General features: G+C 33.9%; 1 protein-coding gene across 16 annotated transcripts in view; it reads left to right on the forward strand.

Annotated features, from left to right (window-relative positions):
- Positions 1–14403, forward strand: part of ARID4B (AT-rich interaction domain 4B) — a 202557-nt gene that overhangs the window by 133420 nt on the left and 54734 nt on the right. For all 16 annotated transcript variants that reach the window (XR_008916249.1, XR_008916245.1, XR_008916250.1 and 13 more), the window contains exons 12-16: positions 4936–5004; positions 10700–10794; positions 11822–11919; positions 13120–13360; positions 14136–14311. Coding sequence is in view for 10 of the 16 variants with exons in the window: in XM_056816103.1 (XP_056672081.1) it covers positions 4936–5004; positions 10700–10794; positions 11822–11919; positions 13120–13360; positions 14136–14311 (679 nt within the window). In the remaining 6 variants the exon portion in view is untranslated. The remainder of the gene's footprint in view (positions 1–4935; positions 5005–10699; positions 10795–11821; positions 11920–13119; positions 13361–14135; positions 14312–14403) is intronic.

The raw sequence follows: 14403 nt of genomic DNA on the forward strand, positions 1-14403 counted from the left end.
TCTAGGCCTCGCTCTCAATTCACTGAGCCACCCATCTGGCCCCTAGGATTTATATAGTTTTGAAATCAGCTTATAAATATTAACAACTTATGCTTTAACTGTGAGTGTCTTGAGCAGTTATCAGTGTTTGGACTATTAACATTGTATAGCACCTATTTTACTATATTACAGAATAAATACAATAGTAATAAAAATTAATTTGCAGACAGTAGCTGTACTAGACCAGAAATAAACAAAGGCCTCCTTTGTTTTTGTTGCTAAAAGGTAACATCATTTTCAAGAGATAAAGGGATTGATTCTTAGTGTACTGGCAAGTGTAATAACTAATTAAACTCAAAGGGTCCTCTCACACACAAGAATTAAAGATACCAAACATTTTTTAAAAAATCATGATCAGGGGGCAGCTGACAGTTACGAGGGGAGAGAATTTCAGTCAGGGGGACAGTCTGAGGAAATGGTATGAGTTAGGGGATGAAATGTCTTCTTTTAAGAACAGCTAGGAGGTTGGTGTTATTGGATTGTAAAGTATGTAGGGAGAGGGAAGAGTAAGGATTAAGAAGATTTTAAAGGGAGGATGGGGAGAGGTTATGAGGGCTTTAAACACCAAAGAAAATTTTGTATTTGACCCTGGGGGATGGTAAGGAGCTTCTGGAACCTGTTGAACAGGAAGGTGACATGGTCAGACCTGTACTTTAGGAAGATTAATTTGACATCTGAAAGAGACCTGGAATGAAATGGGAAAGACATAAATCAAGGAGCATGCTATTGAATTCTTCCTGTCATGAGATCCTCCAGGGAGCTAACAGAGGAGAAGGGGACAAATGTGATCGATGCTACAAAAGTAGAATTAACAAAAAAATAATAGATTGAATATGTGGAACTTGGAGAAAATGAGGAATCAAGAATGAAACCCAAGTTGCAAGCCTGGGTGACTAGGAAGAAGATGATAACCTCAAAGAAATAAGAAATTTCAAAGAGGAAAAGATTTGGGGGAAAGATAGTGAGTTCTGTTTTGAGCATGTTGAGTTTATGATATCTATACAATATCCAGGTTCAGATGTTTAGTAGGCATTTTTAGATTTGAGATTAGGAGACTAGCTCTAGAGAAATAGATCTGAGAGTCATTATTAGCATATGAGGTGATGATTGAATCCTCAGGAATGGATGATGCCACCAAGCAAAATAGTATATGGGGAGAAGAAAAAAGGGCCATGACAGAGCCTTTGTGGATCATCTATTTATGTTAAGATCCAGCAAATGAGAATGGAGAGCTGTCAGACAAGTAGGAGAAGAACCAGGATAGTAGAGTGTCTCAACAACCTAGGGAGTATTAAGGAGAAGAAAGTGATTGACAGCTTCAAGAAGAAATGAGTGGAGGATGGAAAACAGGGTTTGCAACAATGACAGTTGAGAGGTTCAGAATCATTGGGAAGAGAATGACTTGACAGGATGAGAATTCATTAATCTTTGAGGAATGTATTCAGGTAAGTTATCAACATTCCTAAAGGTTTATCCTCGGAATCAAGTGATTCCCCAGGCTTTGAGACAGCTCTGCCTAACTGGAAAGCAGAGAGGGGGATATGGGGAGGGAAGTGCCCATTCGGGGGCAGGTACAGGAATGACAATTGTTGAAGATCAGTTGCAGGAGGGAATATTATGTAATATCCAAACATGTATACAATTGGGTAAACAATCTGGTGAAATATTCCATCAATATCCCATCATCTACCTCCAAATCATCATCCCCTTGCCAGGGCTATATGCTTCTCCCTTATTCATCTATAACCTTTGGTGAACTAGTTCAGCTCTACATTGTTTCTCTCAAGTTCCTTGCCCCCTTAATATGTTGAATATCTTGTCTTGCCAAGTGCCAGCCTTGAATTACTCCCACCATGCATTTCCCTTGTTCCTACTCACTTGCTGCTGAACAAAGTTGGAGGAAATCATGAAACTATACTTAATAAATCGATCACATAATTTCAACTGTATCCTCATTGTACAAAGAAAATCCTTTTATGCTTCCTTTACTGATTACTTCACTCATGGTAGTGACTTTTCATTCATTGACAAAACTCCATTTCTCCCCACTCTGTCATCTGATAGCCTTTTCTTGCATATTATCTATTATATAGATTTAAGGATAGGCATTGATCTTTCTATATCTCACAAGTTTATAAATTATTACCAAGATGAATAGGTTTAGATTGGGCTTGTAAGTCCATCATTCAAGAACTATAATAGTTAAGTTCAGAGAGGCTCATCATCAGAGTTAACCTATAAGCTGAATAATTTTTCCAACCATAGCAACTCATGAAGACTATCTACTTATGGTGTGGGGAAAGGAAGAGAGAGGGGATCAAGAAGGAGGTTACCATTTGTGAAGTAATGATGGAAACACTCTCCTAGATACAATCACAAGTTTTTGAAGCATTAGCAGAGCTTTGTATTTGCCCTGATTTCATTTCATAATGTAATTCCATCAATCCAGCTAAACAGTGTTTTAGGTTAGATGATTTTTAAGGTCCTTTTCAACTACTAATATATCTTCTATATAGTCATATTCTCCTTGGTTTTGTCACATGCAGATTGTGTAAGTGAGATAACTATCTTGTCATTTAGATTGTTGTTAAAAATATTGAAGAAAACAGTACCAAGGAGAGAGACCCTTGTCTTTATTAGAGAAAGTTGGTATTCTTTCATTAATCAGCATTCTTTTAATTTATTTTGTTAGATATAAACCCAATCATACTTATTCAGATTTAATTAATCCACCTTGTTCATAGTGATAAAGTTTTTACATTGTCAGATGTCTTGCTTATTATATTGAGATATGAATATATCTATGACAATCCCTTTCTCTACTGGTTTAATATTCTAACCAGTGGCAGAGAATGAGGTTAATTCAGCATGACTTGTTTTGGTAACCCATGCTATCTTTTAATGATAACTATTATAAGTGCTCATAAAGCATCTTTTTTAATAATCTGATCTAGAATTTTGTTGTAATTTAACATTTTTTATAATTTTTCTTTTATTCTTTTTTGATAATCAGGATAACATTTGTCAGTTTCCTGTTTTCTTGTACTTTTCTCATTCTCCAGTTATGCAAAGGTTATTATTGGTGTTTTCTTCCTTTTGTCTACAAATTATTTTAATACCCCATCAGGGAATTAGGCTAGTGATTAGTACTCTAGAGATCTGAACTTTGCCTGTTGGAGTCTCTTCTATGTCATTGCCTTACTTGTACTTTAAGTCCTTTTGAACTTTTTTCATCCTTTCTAAGAGAAAGTTGTTCTCCCTAATAAAAAAAACACGTAGAGATGAATAGTTTTGTTTTCTTCCTCCACCTCCATCCCAGAATTGTTTCTAGGATTAAAGAAGATAATAATTGTAAAGCACTTAACATAGTGCCTGGCACATAATAGGTACTATATAAATGCTAGCTTGTATTATTTTCTTTCTTCTTTATCTGTTAACATTGCCATTTATCTCAAGTAGTGAACCTATTTTTTCTTTGCTTTTCTTGCCTTAATTACACCTTTAAAATTTTGTACCTATAATTTTTAGAAACTGAAGCTTATTTTTTGGGTTATCCAATCTTATAGTTCCATGTTATTCTTTTATATTTGTTTCTGAGTATATATTCTTCCTTATATCTTTTGTATATTTCCTTTATAAATATGAACTCATCTATGACATTCTTGTGTAACTACATGAGACTCTTCAGGAGCCTGTTAATTAATTGGTATGTAGACCTCTGTATCTTTAAGTAGCATTCTTCACCTTCATGTTGTGTCAACATTGATGGTTTTGGACAGGAAAATACAGGTTTAAATCCTGCTCTCTCTTTGTATGGCCATGAGTAAGTCATTTAGCATCACTGAACCTCAGTTTCCCCAAATGCTAAATGGGTACAGTAATCATTGTTGTGGACCTCAAGTAAGATAATATATGTGTACAGTACTTTGTAAATCTTAAAAGGCTACATATAAATATCAGCTATTATTATTCCCTTTTAAAAATCCATTTTAACTAATAAGTACTGCTTCTGCTATTACTCATTTTTGTTATATATATTCTTTATAATATCTAGATATATAATTCATCTTGTATATCTTGGGCCTGAAGGTGATTTATAGACTTAATACCTCCATTTCAAAGAAAATAGCTTTCCATTCCCTGATACTGGATTTAGATACAAAGTTCCCTTTGTTAATTTTCTTGCCCTCCCCTCCCATTTTAAGATGCAAGCCACTAAATAAATGGGGTCTTCTCTGGCCCCATAATATCTAAATTAACCACCCTGCTCTCTATAGGTTTTTCTGGGACCCACTTACCAGTGCTGCAACCCTTGATCACAACAGCAAGAAACTAGGCCCTTCCTTGTAATGGGCAACAAATTTATTATCTGAAGATTTCCCTAACTGAGTCTTCAGGTAATTTTAAATGAAGTTTGGGCCCCACTTGACTCCATAAGTTTAAGTACTGCACGCTGAGGTTGTATGTAAGAATATTTCTAGTTATATCTAATCACGGGGAAAAGTTGTGTACTATGTAAGTCAATTTTTTTTGTTACTTCCTCCAGTTTAAGAGTAAGTCTACTTGTGACTAATGTTAGTGTATATGTGATTTATGAGTGTAGGGAAAAGACTTTTTTGAGTTTCTGAAGGAATTGTTTTTACTCTTGCTTCCTTTGTGGAATTCTTTTTGGTTATTTTTTTTTACTTTTCAGAGAGAATTCTCCTTTTAACCTAAGGATTTTAGAAGTAGCATTTCCTGCCTCTGAATAACTTATTATTATTAAGACTTCATATTTTGATGGCAAAATGCCCTTTTGCCATATGATTATACAATTTTGGAGGGGTTTGTATTAATTAAATATTCAATTGGACAAATTGTGATTTTTTTTTATCTTGTTTGGTTTTTATTAGGAAGAAATAGAACCTTTTCCAGAAGAACGAGAGAACTTTCTTCAACAGCTTTACAAATTTATGGAAGACAGAGGTGAAGTGTATTTTCCTTTGATTAATCTCTATTTAAAACTTTTTTTCCAGATAATCAAATTGAGATTAAGTCTAGTGAATAAGAATCGATTTTGATTACTTTTAAAGACATTCAAACTTCATGGTGTAGGAATAATTATACTATTTTCTAAATTGATCTGTCTTCCAGCTTTCTATTCATAGGTCTCTTATCTGAAAGTATATTCACTTTGTTCTTTTTTGCTACTCTGATTTTAAATCACTATAATGGAGGCACTTTTTTGTACATTAAAATAAAATGCCTTGAATTTTCTATAGTATATATCTTTAGAGGTATGGATTCTTATTCCAGTCCACTAAGTATCTTCTTTGTCTATAATGCAAATTTTAACAGATATGGTACAGATTATGACATGATCACCTCAAAAATTCTAAGCATTACTCCCAAAGGACTACTCACCCAAATCCAAGTGCCTCCACCCTGCTTTTAATCCTTTTTCTTCTCTGTCATCCTGTTTTCTTATTGTTGCAAGGAAAAAAGTTGTGAAGAAAGTTATATTATTAGGCCTAATATGACACTGTGGGATATTGTGGATGTAAAAACAAAAGATGAAATAGATTCTACTTTCAAAGAGCCTATATTTTGTTGAAGGAGACAATAGATAATAATATGCAAACATTTTTAAAAGTTAAAAGATAATTTGGGAAGGGAAACATTAGGATTTGAGGAATCAGGAAAAGCCTTCTGTTGAAGGTGTTGCTTGAGTTAAGCTTTTAAGGAGGCTAGGGATTCTTATATGTGTGACTTGAGAAAGGAATGCATTCTAGGTCTGGAGGATAGCCTATGAAAATCTTTGGAAAAGAATGTTGAAATGCTGTGTGTTTGAGATGGAATATCACTCATAATAAGACTGGGAAGGTATGTTGGAAACACGTTGGAAGGGCTTTAAATGCCAAATAGAGAACTTTGTATTCGATCCTAGAAGTAATAGGGAGCCACTGGTGTTATTAGATCATGAGACTGATATAGTCAAAATTGTGCTGGAGGAATATCATTAAGAGTTATGTAGAGAATGGATTAGATAGGTGAGTACTTAAGGCAGAGAAGCCATTTAAGAAGAACCCATTACTATAGTGCAGGTGAAAACTGCCAATAGCCATGAATAGAAAGAATTAAACAGTTGAGAGAGATATCGTAGAGATAGAATTGATAAAACTTTGCAAATACTTAAATGTATATGGTGAGGGAAATAGAAGTAAGAGATGACCTCGAGGTTGCAAACCTAAATTAGAAGAGAGAATATAGTATTTTTTACAGAAATAAGAAATTTAAGAAAGGAGTGTGTTTAGTAGGAAAGATACTGTTTTGGAAATGTTGAGTTCAAGAACTCTTCATGACATATAATTCAAAGTATTTAATAATCAAATCAAAAATGAAATTGACAAGCATTAAGATTTACCATGTACCAGGCACTGTGCTAAAATTATGGGAAGATAAATACAAGTAGAAAGAGAGGGAGGGAAATCCTTGTTTTTTAGGAGTAGGGGGAACCCAACACATGTCAAAATGTAACTTCTAATATTAAAAATATTGTATTTTAAGAGATTTATTAATGATAATTAGAAATCAAGGAATAAAGATATAAAATAAAGACCACGTGCCCATGACTGATCAGCCAGTTCAAACACCTGCCTTACCACCACCAAGCTCAGGACAGGAAGTAAAAAGATGGGACCTTCCACCTCCCTGGGTAATATCCCCTATCTACAGGAAGTATGTAATGACAGGAAGTCAGTGGACTCCTGGGAAATGTAGTTCTTTTTTTTAGGGTAACAGATTTTCAATTATACACACAAAAAAGGAAATAGATTCTTCTGTCCAGTCACTCAGGTGGAAGGCCTGGGCTAGCTTTCCTTAAAATGGAAATTCTGGGAGAAACCCCTCGATCAGAGGTAGCAGCTGAAGAGGGGTGGGGGGATTAATTCCAGTGTAAGAAATATGTGTATGGAGTGAACTAACAGGGTAGGCTTTGATATATTATTCCATCAGTAAGCTTTTATTGTGTCTCCAAGGAGACAAATATGAAGAATGAAGCAGGCCTTGCTCACAAGGAGCTTATAATCTGGTGGAGGAAACATCTACTACATAAACTATAAGGTTAATAATTACAAATAAATGCAAAATAGTTAAATAAAAGTAGTTTGGTAGAAAAGGCACTAGCAGGGGGATCATGAGTGGCTTAGTGTTGAACTGTTTGGGCTATGTCTGAAAAGAATAGTGAACTTAACCTCTTAAGGTGTACTTAAGGGAATAGTGCTTCTAGTCGTTTAGGATGGCCAGCAGTTTGTAATCATTAAATCATTTGGGATACAATGAGGTCACCCCAAAGCTTTGTATATAGAGAAAAGAGGGAAAAGGACAATGCTTTGTTGTATTATGACACTTAGAATATGGATTATTATCTATCAGAAGAGTCTGAAAAGTAATAGCCAGCCCTTACAGAAGAAATAGCAGCAGGGAGAGCATTTTAATAAAAACCCACAGAGAAATGAATATCTGGAACAAAAAGGGTGGCCAACAGTATCAAATGCTATAGAAAAGTCAAGAAAGATGAAAATTGAGAAAAAGTTATTAGATTTGATAATTAATAGATTAATTAAGATAATTAATTAATTAAGAGATAATTAAGAGATTGTTAATAACTTTGGAGAGAGCATTTTGAGTTAGTTGATGTTAGAAGTCTGACTACAAGTTGTTGAGAAGTGAATAAAAAGAGAAAATGGCAGCAATGAGTATAGACAATTTTCTAGGAGTTAGGAAATGAAAATGAAAGGTATAGGTAGAGTTAATGGAAAGAAAGATCTGAGCATGGTAATAGCCAATAGCAATGTGGAAATAGGAAGAAAGTGAAAATTGTCATAGAAGCAATGAGTATGTGGAAAGACTTATGGGGGAAAAATGTGAATGTAGAAGTAAATTAATTGAATGCTTTGAAATTTTAATAACTGACCTAAATATGAGATGTGGGATTGTATTTTTTTCCCTTCCTCCCCATGTCCCATTTCTTTGCAAAGTGTTCATGTGATCTCATTCTATACTATCGCCTGTTATCATTCTTACTCTTAAATTATTTTCCATCTCTTTCTCTGTTGGCTTATTTCATACTGTCTACAAACATATCCATATCTTCCCTAACCAGTAAACATTGAGCCCATTCACTTGGAGCCCTCCCTTTTCCCATTTACCTCTTCTCACATAAGTCAGATTCACTTTGCCACGACATCCTATACCTCATTTTACATGAAGAGGGTTTCTTATCTTCTTATTCTTCTTTACTTTGTGTCTGACTTCTGATATCTTTCCATCATTCTCTCTAAAGGTCTAATCTCTAATCTCTTAATTGCCAAATGTAATGGTCTTTTTTCAATCCTCATTCTCCTTGATCTCTCTGTAGACTCTCATACTCACAGTCAGCTTTTTCTTCTGATATTTTCTTCTTTCCAAGGTTCTATGTCATTAGCCTAGTTCTTTTCCTAACTATCTGACATCTCCTTAATCTCCTTTTTTGTATCTTTATTCACATCATGTTTATTAATAGTGAGTGTCCCCTGGGTCTTTACCCTTGGATCTTTCCTTCCTTTAAACTATTTTACTTGTTGATTACATCAACTCTCATACATTCACTTACCATCTATATGTTGATGATTCTCATGTCTACTTATCTAGCTTTCTTAACTATCATTCTTATATCTCCAACTGCTCATTGGTATCTGGAACTGGATGTGCCACAGATATCTAAAACTCAGAGTGTCCACACCTTAATTCATCATTTTCACACACACACACCGCTCCCCAAACTCTTCTCTCCAAACTTCCCTAATTACTGTTAAGGTTACTCAGCATCAGCCAAGTTGACAACCTCATTGTCATCTTCAGCTTCTCACTCTTTCTCACCCCTATATTCAATCAGTTGCTAAGATTCCATGGTTTTGCTTTTATGTTGTCTCTCATATATATCCCCTTTTGTCCTATGATATTACCCCTACTGTAATTCAGGAACTCCTTATCTAATTGTTAGTATAATACAGTAGCCTGTTTTTTCACCTCCCTGCATCAGGTCTCACCACTCTTCATTCAGCTGTCAAGTTAAACTTTCTTAAGCTTGGATCTGACTAAGTCACACCCCTATTCAATAAAGGATTTCCTGTTACCTTCAAGACCAAATACAGAATCCTCTGGCACTCAAAGTGCTCCATAACCTGCCCTTTTCCTGCTTTTTCCTGTCTTTTCCAATCCTTTTCCTCTCCCCTTCCCCACACATACTCAGCAGTCCGGTAATACTGACCTTCACACAAGAAACTTTATCTCCTGACTTGGCGTTTCACTAGCTTTCCCCAGTTCCTGGAATTCATCTCCCTCCTCATTTCTATCTTGAGGTTTTCTTTAAGTCCCAGCTAAAATCCTGGCTTCCATAAGAAGTTTTTCCTGAACCTCTTTAAGAATAGTGTCTTTGTTGTGTGGATTATCTCCATTTTATTTTATGTATGCTTTGTACACTTGTCTCCATTATCTCCCCCATTAGACTTGGAGCTCCTTGAGATAAGACTGTTTTTCCCTTTCTTGGTATCCTCAGTATTTATTTAGCTGGATGCCAAGCATATAATGGATGTTTAATAATTGCTTACTAACTGATGGACTTGATTGAGTAGTAGTGGCATAATGTGAAGATGATTGGAAAATGGTTTATATAGATTGTAAGTTCTGATCATACAAAGGAATTTTATAATTCTTAATCATAGAAGTGAAATTCTTTTGAGCAATAGATCAAGAATATGATTGCTCTTCTGTATGATTATCTTCCAAGACCCATTGTGTTATCTTCTTGTCCTATTGCTCTATTCCTCGTTTCTACCTACTTCTGTTTCTCCTGTAGTTACTAGCTTTCTGGAAAAAAAAAACAATTAGTAAAGTTCCCTGAAAACACTTTAAAGGGATATATAACAAAATGAAGTGTGAATTGAGACATATTATATACTTTCTCGATTATGTATTATTAAAGGATTTTTCCTTGTGCCTTACTTTGTCTAATACAGACCCATTTCTGATATTTTATTTCAATATTATTCATTAAAGATGAAGGTTTATTCTGTGAAATTTCATATTTGTGTAAGATCCGTGAGGTCTTAGAATAATTTGAATTAGAAGAAACCTTAGAGGTCATCTAGTCTATCTTCAACATTTTACTTATACATTAAGGAACCTAAGATGCCAACAGGTTAAACAATTGGCCTAAGTAATAATAAGTAGTAGAAGCAAGCTTTGAACTAAGCCCTTTGGCTTTGAACTAAGCTGGATCCCAAGATCCAGCACTCTTTTCACTGTACCACATTATCCTACTTTATCTTCTCAGAAATGTTATCCTAATAAAGAACATACATTATCACTTATTGTGTAAAAGGTATGGGATTTCTTCTTTAAATTCAGATTTCTTGGCTGTAGTTTAAAGTTTAATATTTGCAAGTGCTTAAAGTAGCAATAGAAGTAATATTGTCAAGACTAGGAAGAAAGAACATTAATTTGATTTAATTTTTTGCTTATATGCCTTCTGGTAGGATTGGAAAAGATAGTTTGTTTATTTTTTATTAACATTTGCAACTTCACAAAATTTTAATTCTTATTTTTTAAAAATCTAAATTAATTTTTGTTTTCCTGATAGGTACACCTATTAATAAAAGACCTGTACTTGGATATCGAAATTTGAATCTCTTTAAGTTATTTAGACTTGTACACAAACTTGGAGGATTTGATAATGTAAGTATTAAAATTAATAGTGAAGTAATCAAAACCTGAAAGGATTGAGAAATTATGAGTAGAAAAGAAATGGTTAATTTTTTGACATGCAAAGAGTCATTATTATATGCCAACTTTGTAATTTTATTAAGAAATGAACCTCATGGGGGCAGCTGGGTAGCTCAGTGGATTGAGAGCCAGGCCTAGAGATGGGGAGGTAGTAGGTTCAAATTTAGCCTCAGACACTTCCTAGCTGTGTGACCCTGGGCAAGTCACTTAACCCCCATTGCCTAGTCCTTACCCCTCTTCTGCCTTGAAACCAATACATGGTATTGATTCTACAGTGGAAGGTAAGGGTTAAAAAAAGAAAGAAAGAAATGAAACTAATACATCACAATTTAATCATTTTAAGTTTACTATCATAGGTTCCTCAGTAAATCATTGTGACCCAAGAGATTACCTTCTGTTTGATTTGGTACCTAGCAGAAAAGTTTTTTGTGGGGAGGAGGGATTGGGGTATTTTGTTTAAATATGTGCTTGCTGAAGTCAGGAGAACACTTCTGATTTTCTCAGCTTGAATGTGTTCATGTAAAATTACCTTTAAAAATCTGAAATCCAATTTCTCAATATAAAATGTATTTTTTTATTAGACTATATAACAAGTTTTTTTTTGCTGCTGTATATCAAAAGACTTGACTGCATTGAATATTTTAGCATGTTTCCTTTGAAGTTCTTAATATTCTAAACCTACTGTAAAACTTTAGCATGACAAATTTGTTAATGCTTAATTTATTGGTTTTCAAATTTATTTAATTTTTCATTATTTTAAATTTAATACAAATCCTACATGAATGGTAGTTTCTAGAGGAGAGAATGAAATTTAAATTTAGTCTTTTCAGTTAGTAATGAGTTGTATCAAGTTAATTTTTCTAAAAAATCACTTGTTAGTTAATTAATTACTCAATATCCTTCACAGAATATGCTTTCTCCCATAATTTGTTCTTTTCCCATCTAATAACATAAATTTTTATTTTATTTTTCATTAAAGATTGAAAGTGGAGCCATATGGAAGCAAGTCTACCAAGATCTTGGAATCCCTGTTTTAAATTCAGCTGCAGGATATAATGTTAAATGTGCTTATAAAAAGTAAGTGTTAAAGGTAGTGGTTTCCCAAGTTTTTCCCAAGTTTCCCAAGTAAGGGCTATATGGCCTGACCCCTAACCAATTAGAGAATAGGAATATGAGTAGAGTGGGAAGTCATTTATAAAGACTTTGTCTCCAGTACAACCACTCTTAATCTTAATGCATTATAACTTTCCAACCTTCCTCTTTGATGTAGGCTCATTAGAGCAGTTTTAGCCATACCAATATCTTTGCATCACTCTTAGCCATAGCTCTCCAAGTACCATTAGAAAAATCCTCCACCCTTTCTCCTATCTCAGCATATCTTAGATCTATGACAGGTGACCTTCAGAGGATGGGCTGTTTCCTCCAGGCAGGAACCAATAAGAAAGTGACCAACATAAGCTCACTATTTTTTGTGGAACAGTGAATCACACAGAAAAGTATAGGTAAAGAATGTTTTCTGCTTCTCAGATCCCATGACATTTTCTCTCTAAACTTACCCATCTTCAAAACTTCTATGTTACTATTTGAGAACAATACCATCCTAGTCCCTCAAGTTTTCAACTTCAGTTTTAGGCATTATCCTTGACTTCTTACTCTCATCACATATATCTAATGAGTTTTCCTCTCTACCTTACTATTTTATCACTTTACCCATAGACTGTCGTGATAGACTTCTGGTTGGTGTCCATGCCTTCTGTCTCTTTCCCCACTCCAGCACCACCTCTATTCAACTATCAAAATCTTCTTCCTAAAGTAAATGTCTAACTGTGTCACCCTCCTAATCAGTAAATTCCATTAGCTCCATATTGCTTCCAGAATCAAATATAAAATTTTCTATTTGATTTTTAACTCCCTTGATAACTTAGCCTGTTTCTGCCTTTCCATTCTTTCTATATCTTATTACTCTCCATCTACTCATGTAAGATGCTCTGTGTTGACCTTGCATTTTCACTGACTGTCCTCTATGCTGTCAGGACAGCACTCTCTCTATTGTGCTACCTAGATACCATGAAGTTTTTTTATTTTTTTAAGAATTAAAAGAGGAATGAACATATTTTTATATCCAATTTTCACAGGTTTAAGAATCACTGAATTTAAGTGTTAGATGACTCCTCCTTAGCCATCTAGTCCCTCCTAGTCATGATAGGAATCTGCACAGTAAAATCTTTTATACTATTGAGTCTTTTTATCAAAAACAATTTGTCTTACTGTTTACAGATATTTATATGGCTTTGAAGAGTATTGTAGGTCAGCCAACATTGAATTTCAGATGGCATTACCTGAGAAGATGATTAACAAGCCTTGTAAGGAATGTGAAAATGCAAAAGAAACAAAAAACAAGGACGAACCCGAGTCAGAGATAAAAGTGGAAGTTAAAGATGAAGGAGATACTGTATTACAAGAAGAAAAACCTGCTGAAGAGGAAATTGAAAGAAAAGAAAATATCAAACCTTGTCTGGTAAACTAGATTCTATCTGTGCTGTACTTGTTAGTAGATGCTTTGAGTTACGATTCTTAATTAAACTTAAAAAGTTTGCACAAGACAAAATATATCTTCCATATTTGCTAATTTTGTTTAATTTTAAGCATTATAACCATATCTTATTTATGACATAAAAGGTGATAACTAATTATTTTTGCATACTTTGGTCTTAAAATAATTTTTGAATTTCAGAATTTGTCTTAGTCTTTACAAAGTCATAATAGAGTATGAATTAATGTCAAACCCTATTAAAATATTTTTAATGAATCTTTTAAATGCAGTTTAAACATCAGTATTATTTCAATAAATATACTACTGGATTCAAATTTTCCTATTTAAAAATTATGGAGATATCCAATGCTGTACTTATCCAGAATTGCCCTTCTTGGTATAGGGTTGCAGGCATATGAGCATATGACATTTTGATATAGATATAATTTGCCCTCTATCCACTTCATTCTTTGACTCCTTTGTTTTTACTGTAGTGTTTCGTACTTAAAAAGTTAAATAGTGAATTAAAATTTAATACTAAATATTTTGTTGTTAGCAATTAGATTCATTCCAATTGATCAAACATCTATTAAGCCCCTACCATGTGCTTTTTGCATTAGGGATACAAAGACAAAAGCGACCAACATCTCCCACTCTTTGAGTATGCATTCTTCTGGGTATACTCTTAGAGATCATGAATATGAAAATACGTATCGTAATTTTTAAAAATTTTGGCTTAGTCTCTCTAATATTTTCCTAGGGTAATAAAAAGAATTTGTCAGAACCTACACATACTCAGTCTGATCAGGAAAAAGAACTTAACATTAAAAAAACAGAAGAGAATGAAAATATAGAAGTTAAAGAAGATGAGACAATTAAGGTAGATGAAATGCTCAACACAAAGGTAGAGGCAGAAGAAGAAAAAGCAAAATCTGGGTAAGACATTTGTTTTTGGTAAAAAATAATTTTAAAAAGCTAAGTTAGTTTGATGTAAATAAATGATTGGATTAATTACTCCAAGTTATTTA

This window comes from Monodelphis domestica, chromosome 2 (genome assembly GCF_027887165.1).
Source record: "Monodelphis domestica isolate mMonDom1 chromosome 2, mMonDom1.pri, whole genome shotgun sequence".
In the NCBI taxonomy this organism is placed as follows: domain Eukaryota; kingdom Metazoa; phylum Chordata; class Mammalia; order Didelphimorphia; family Didelphidae; genus Monodelphis; species Monodelphis domestica.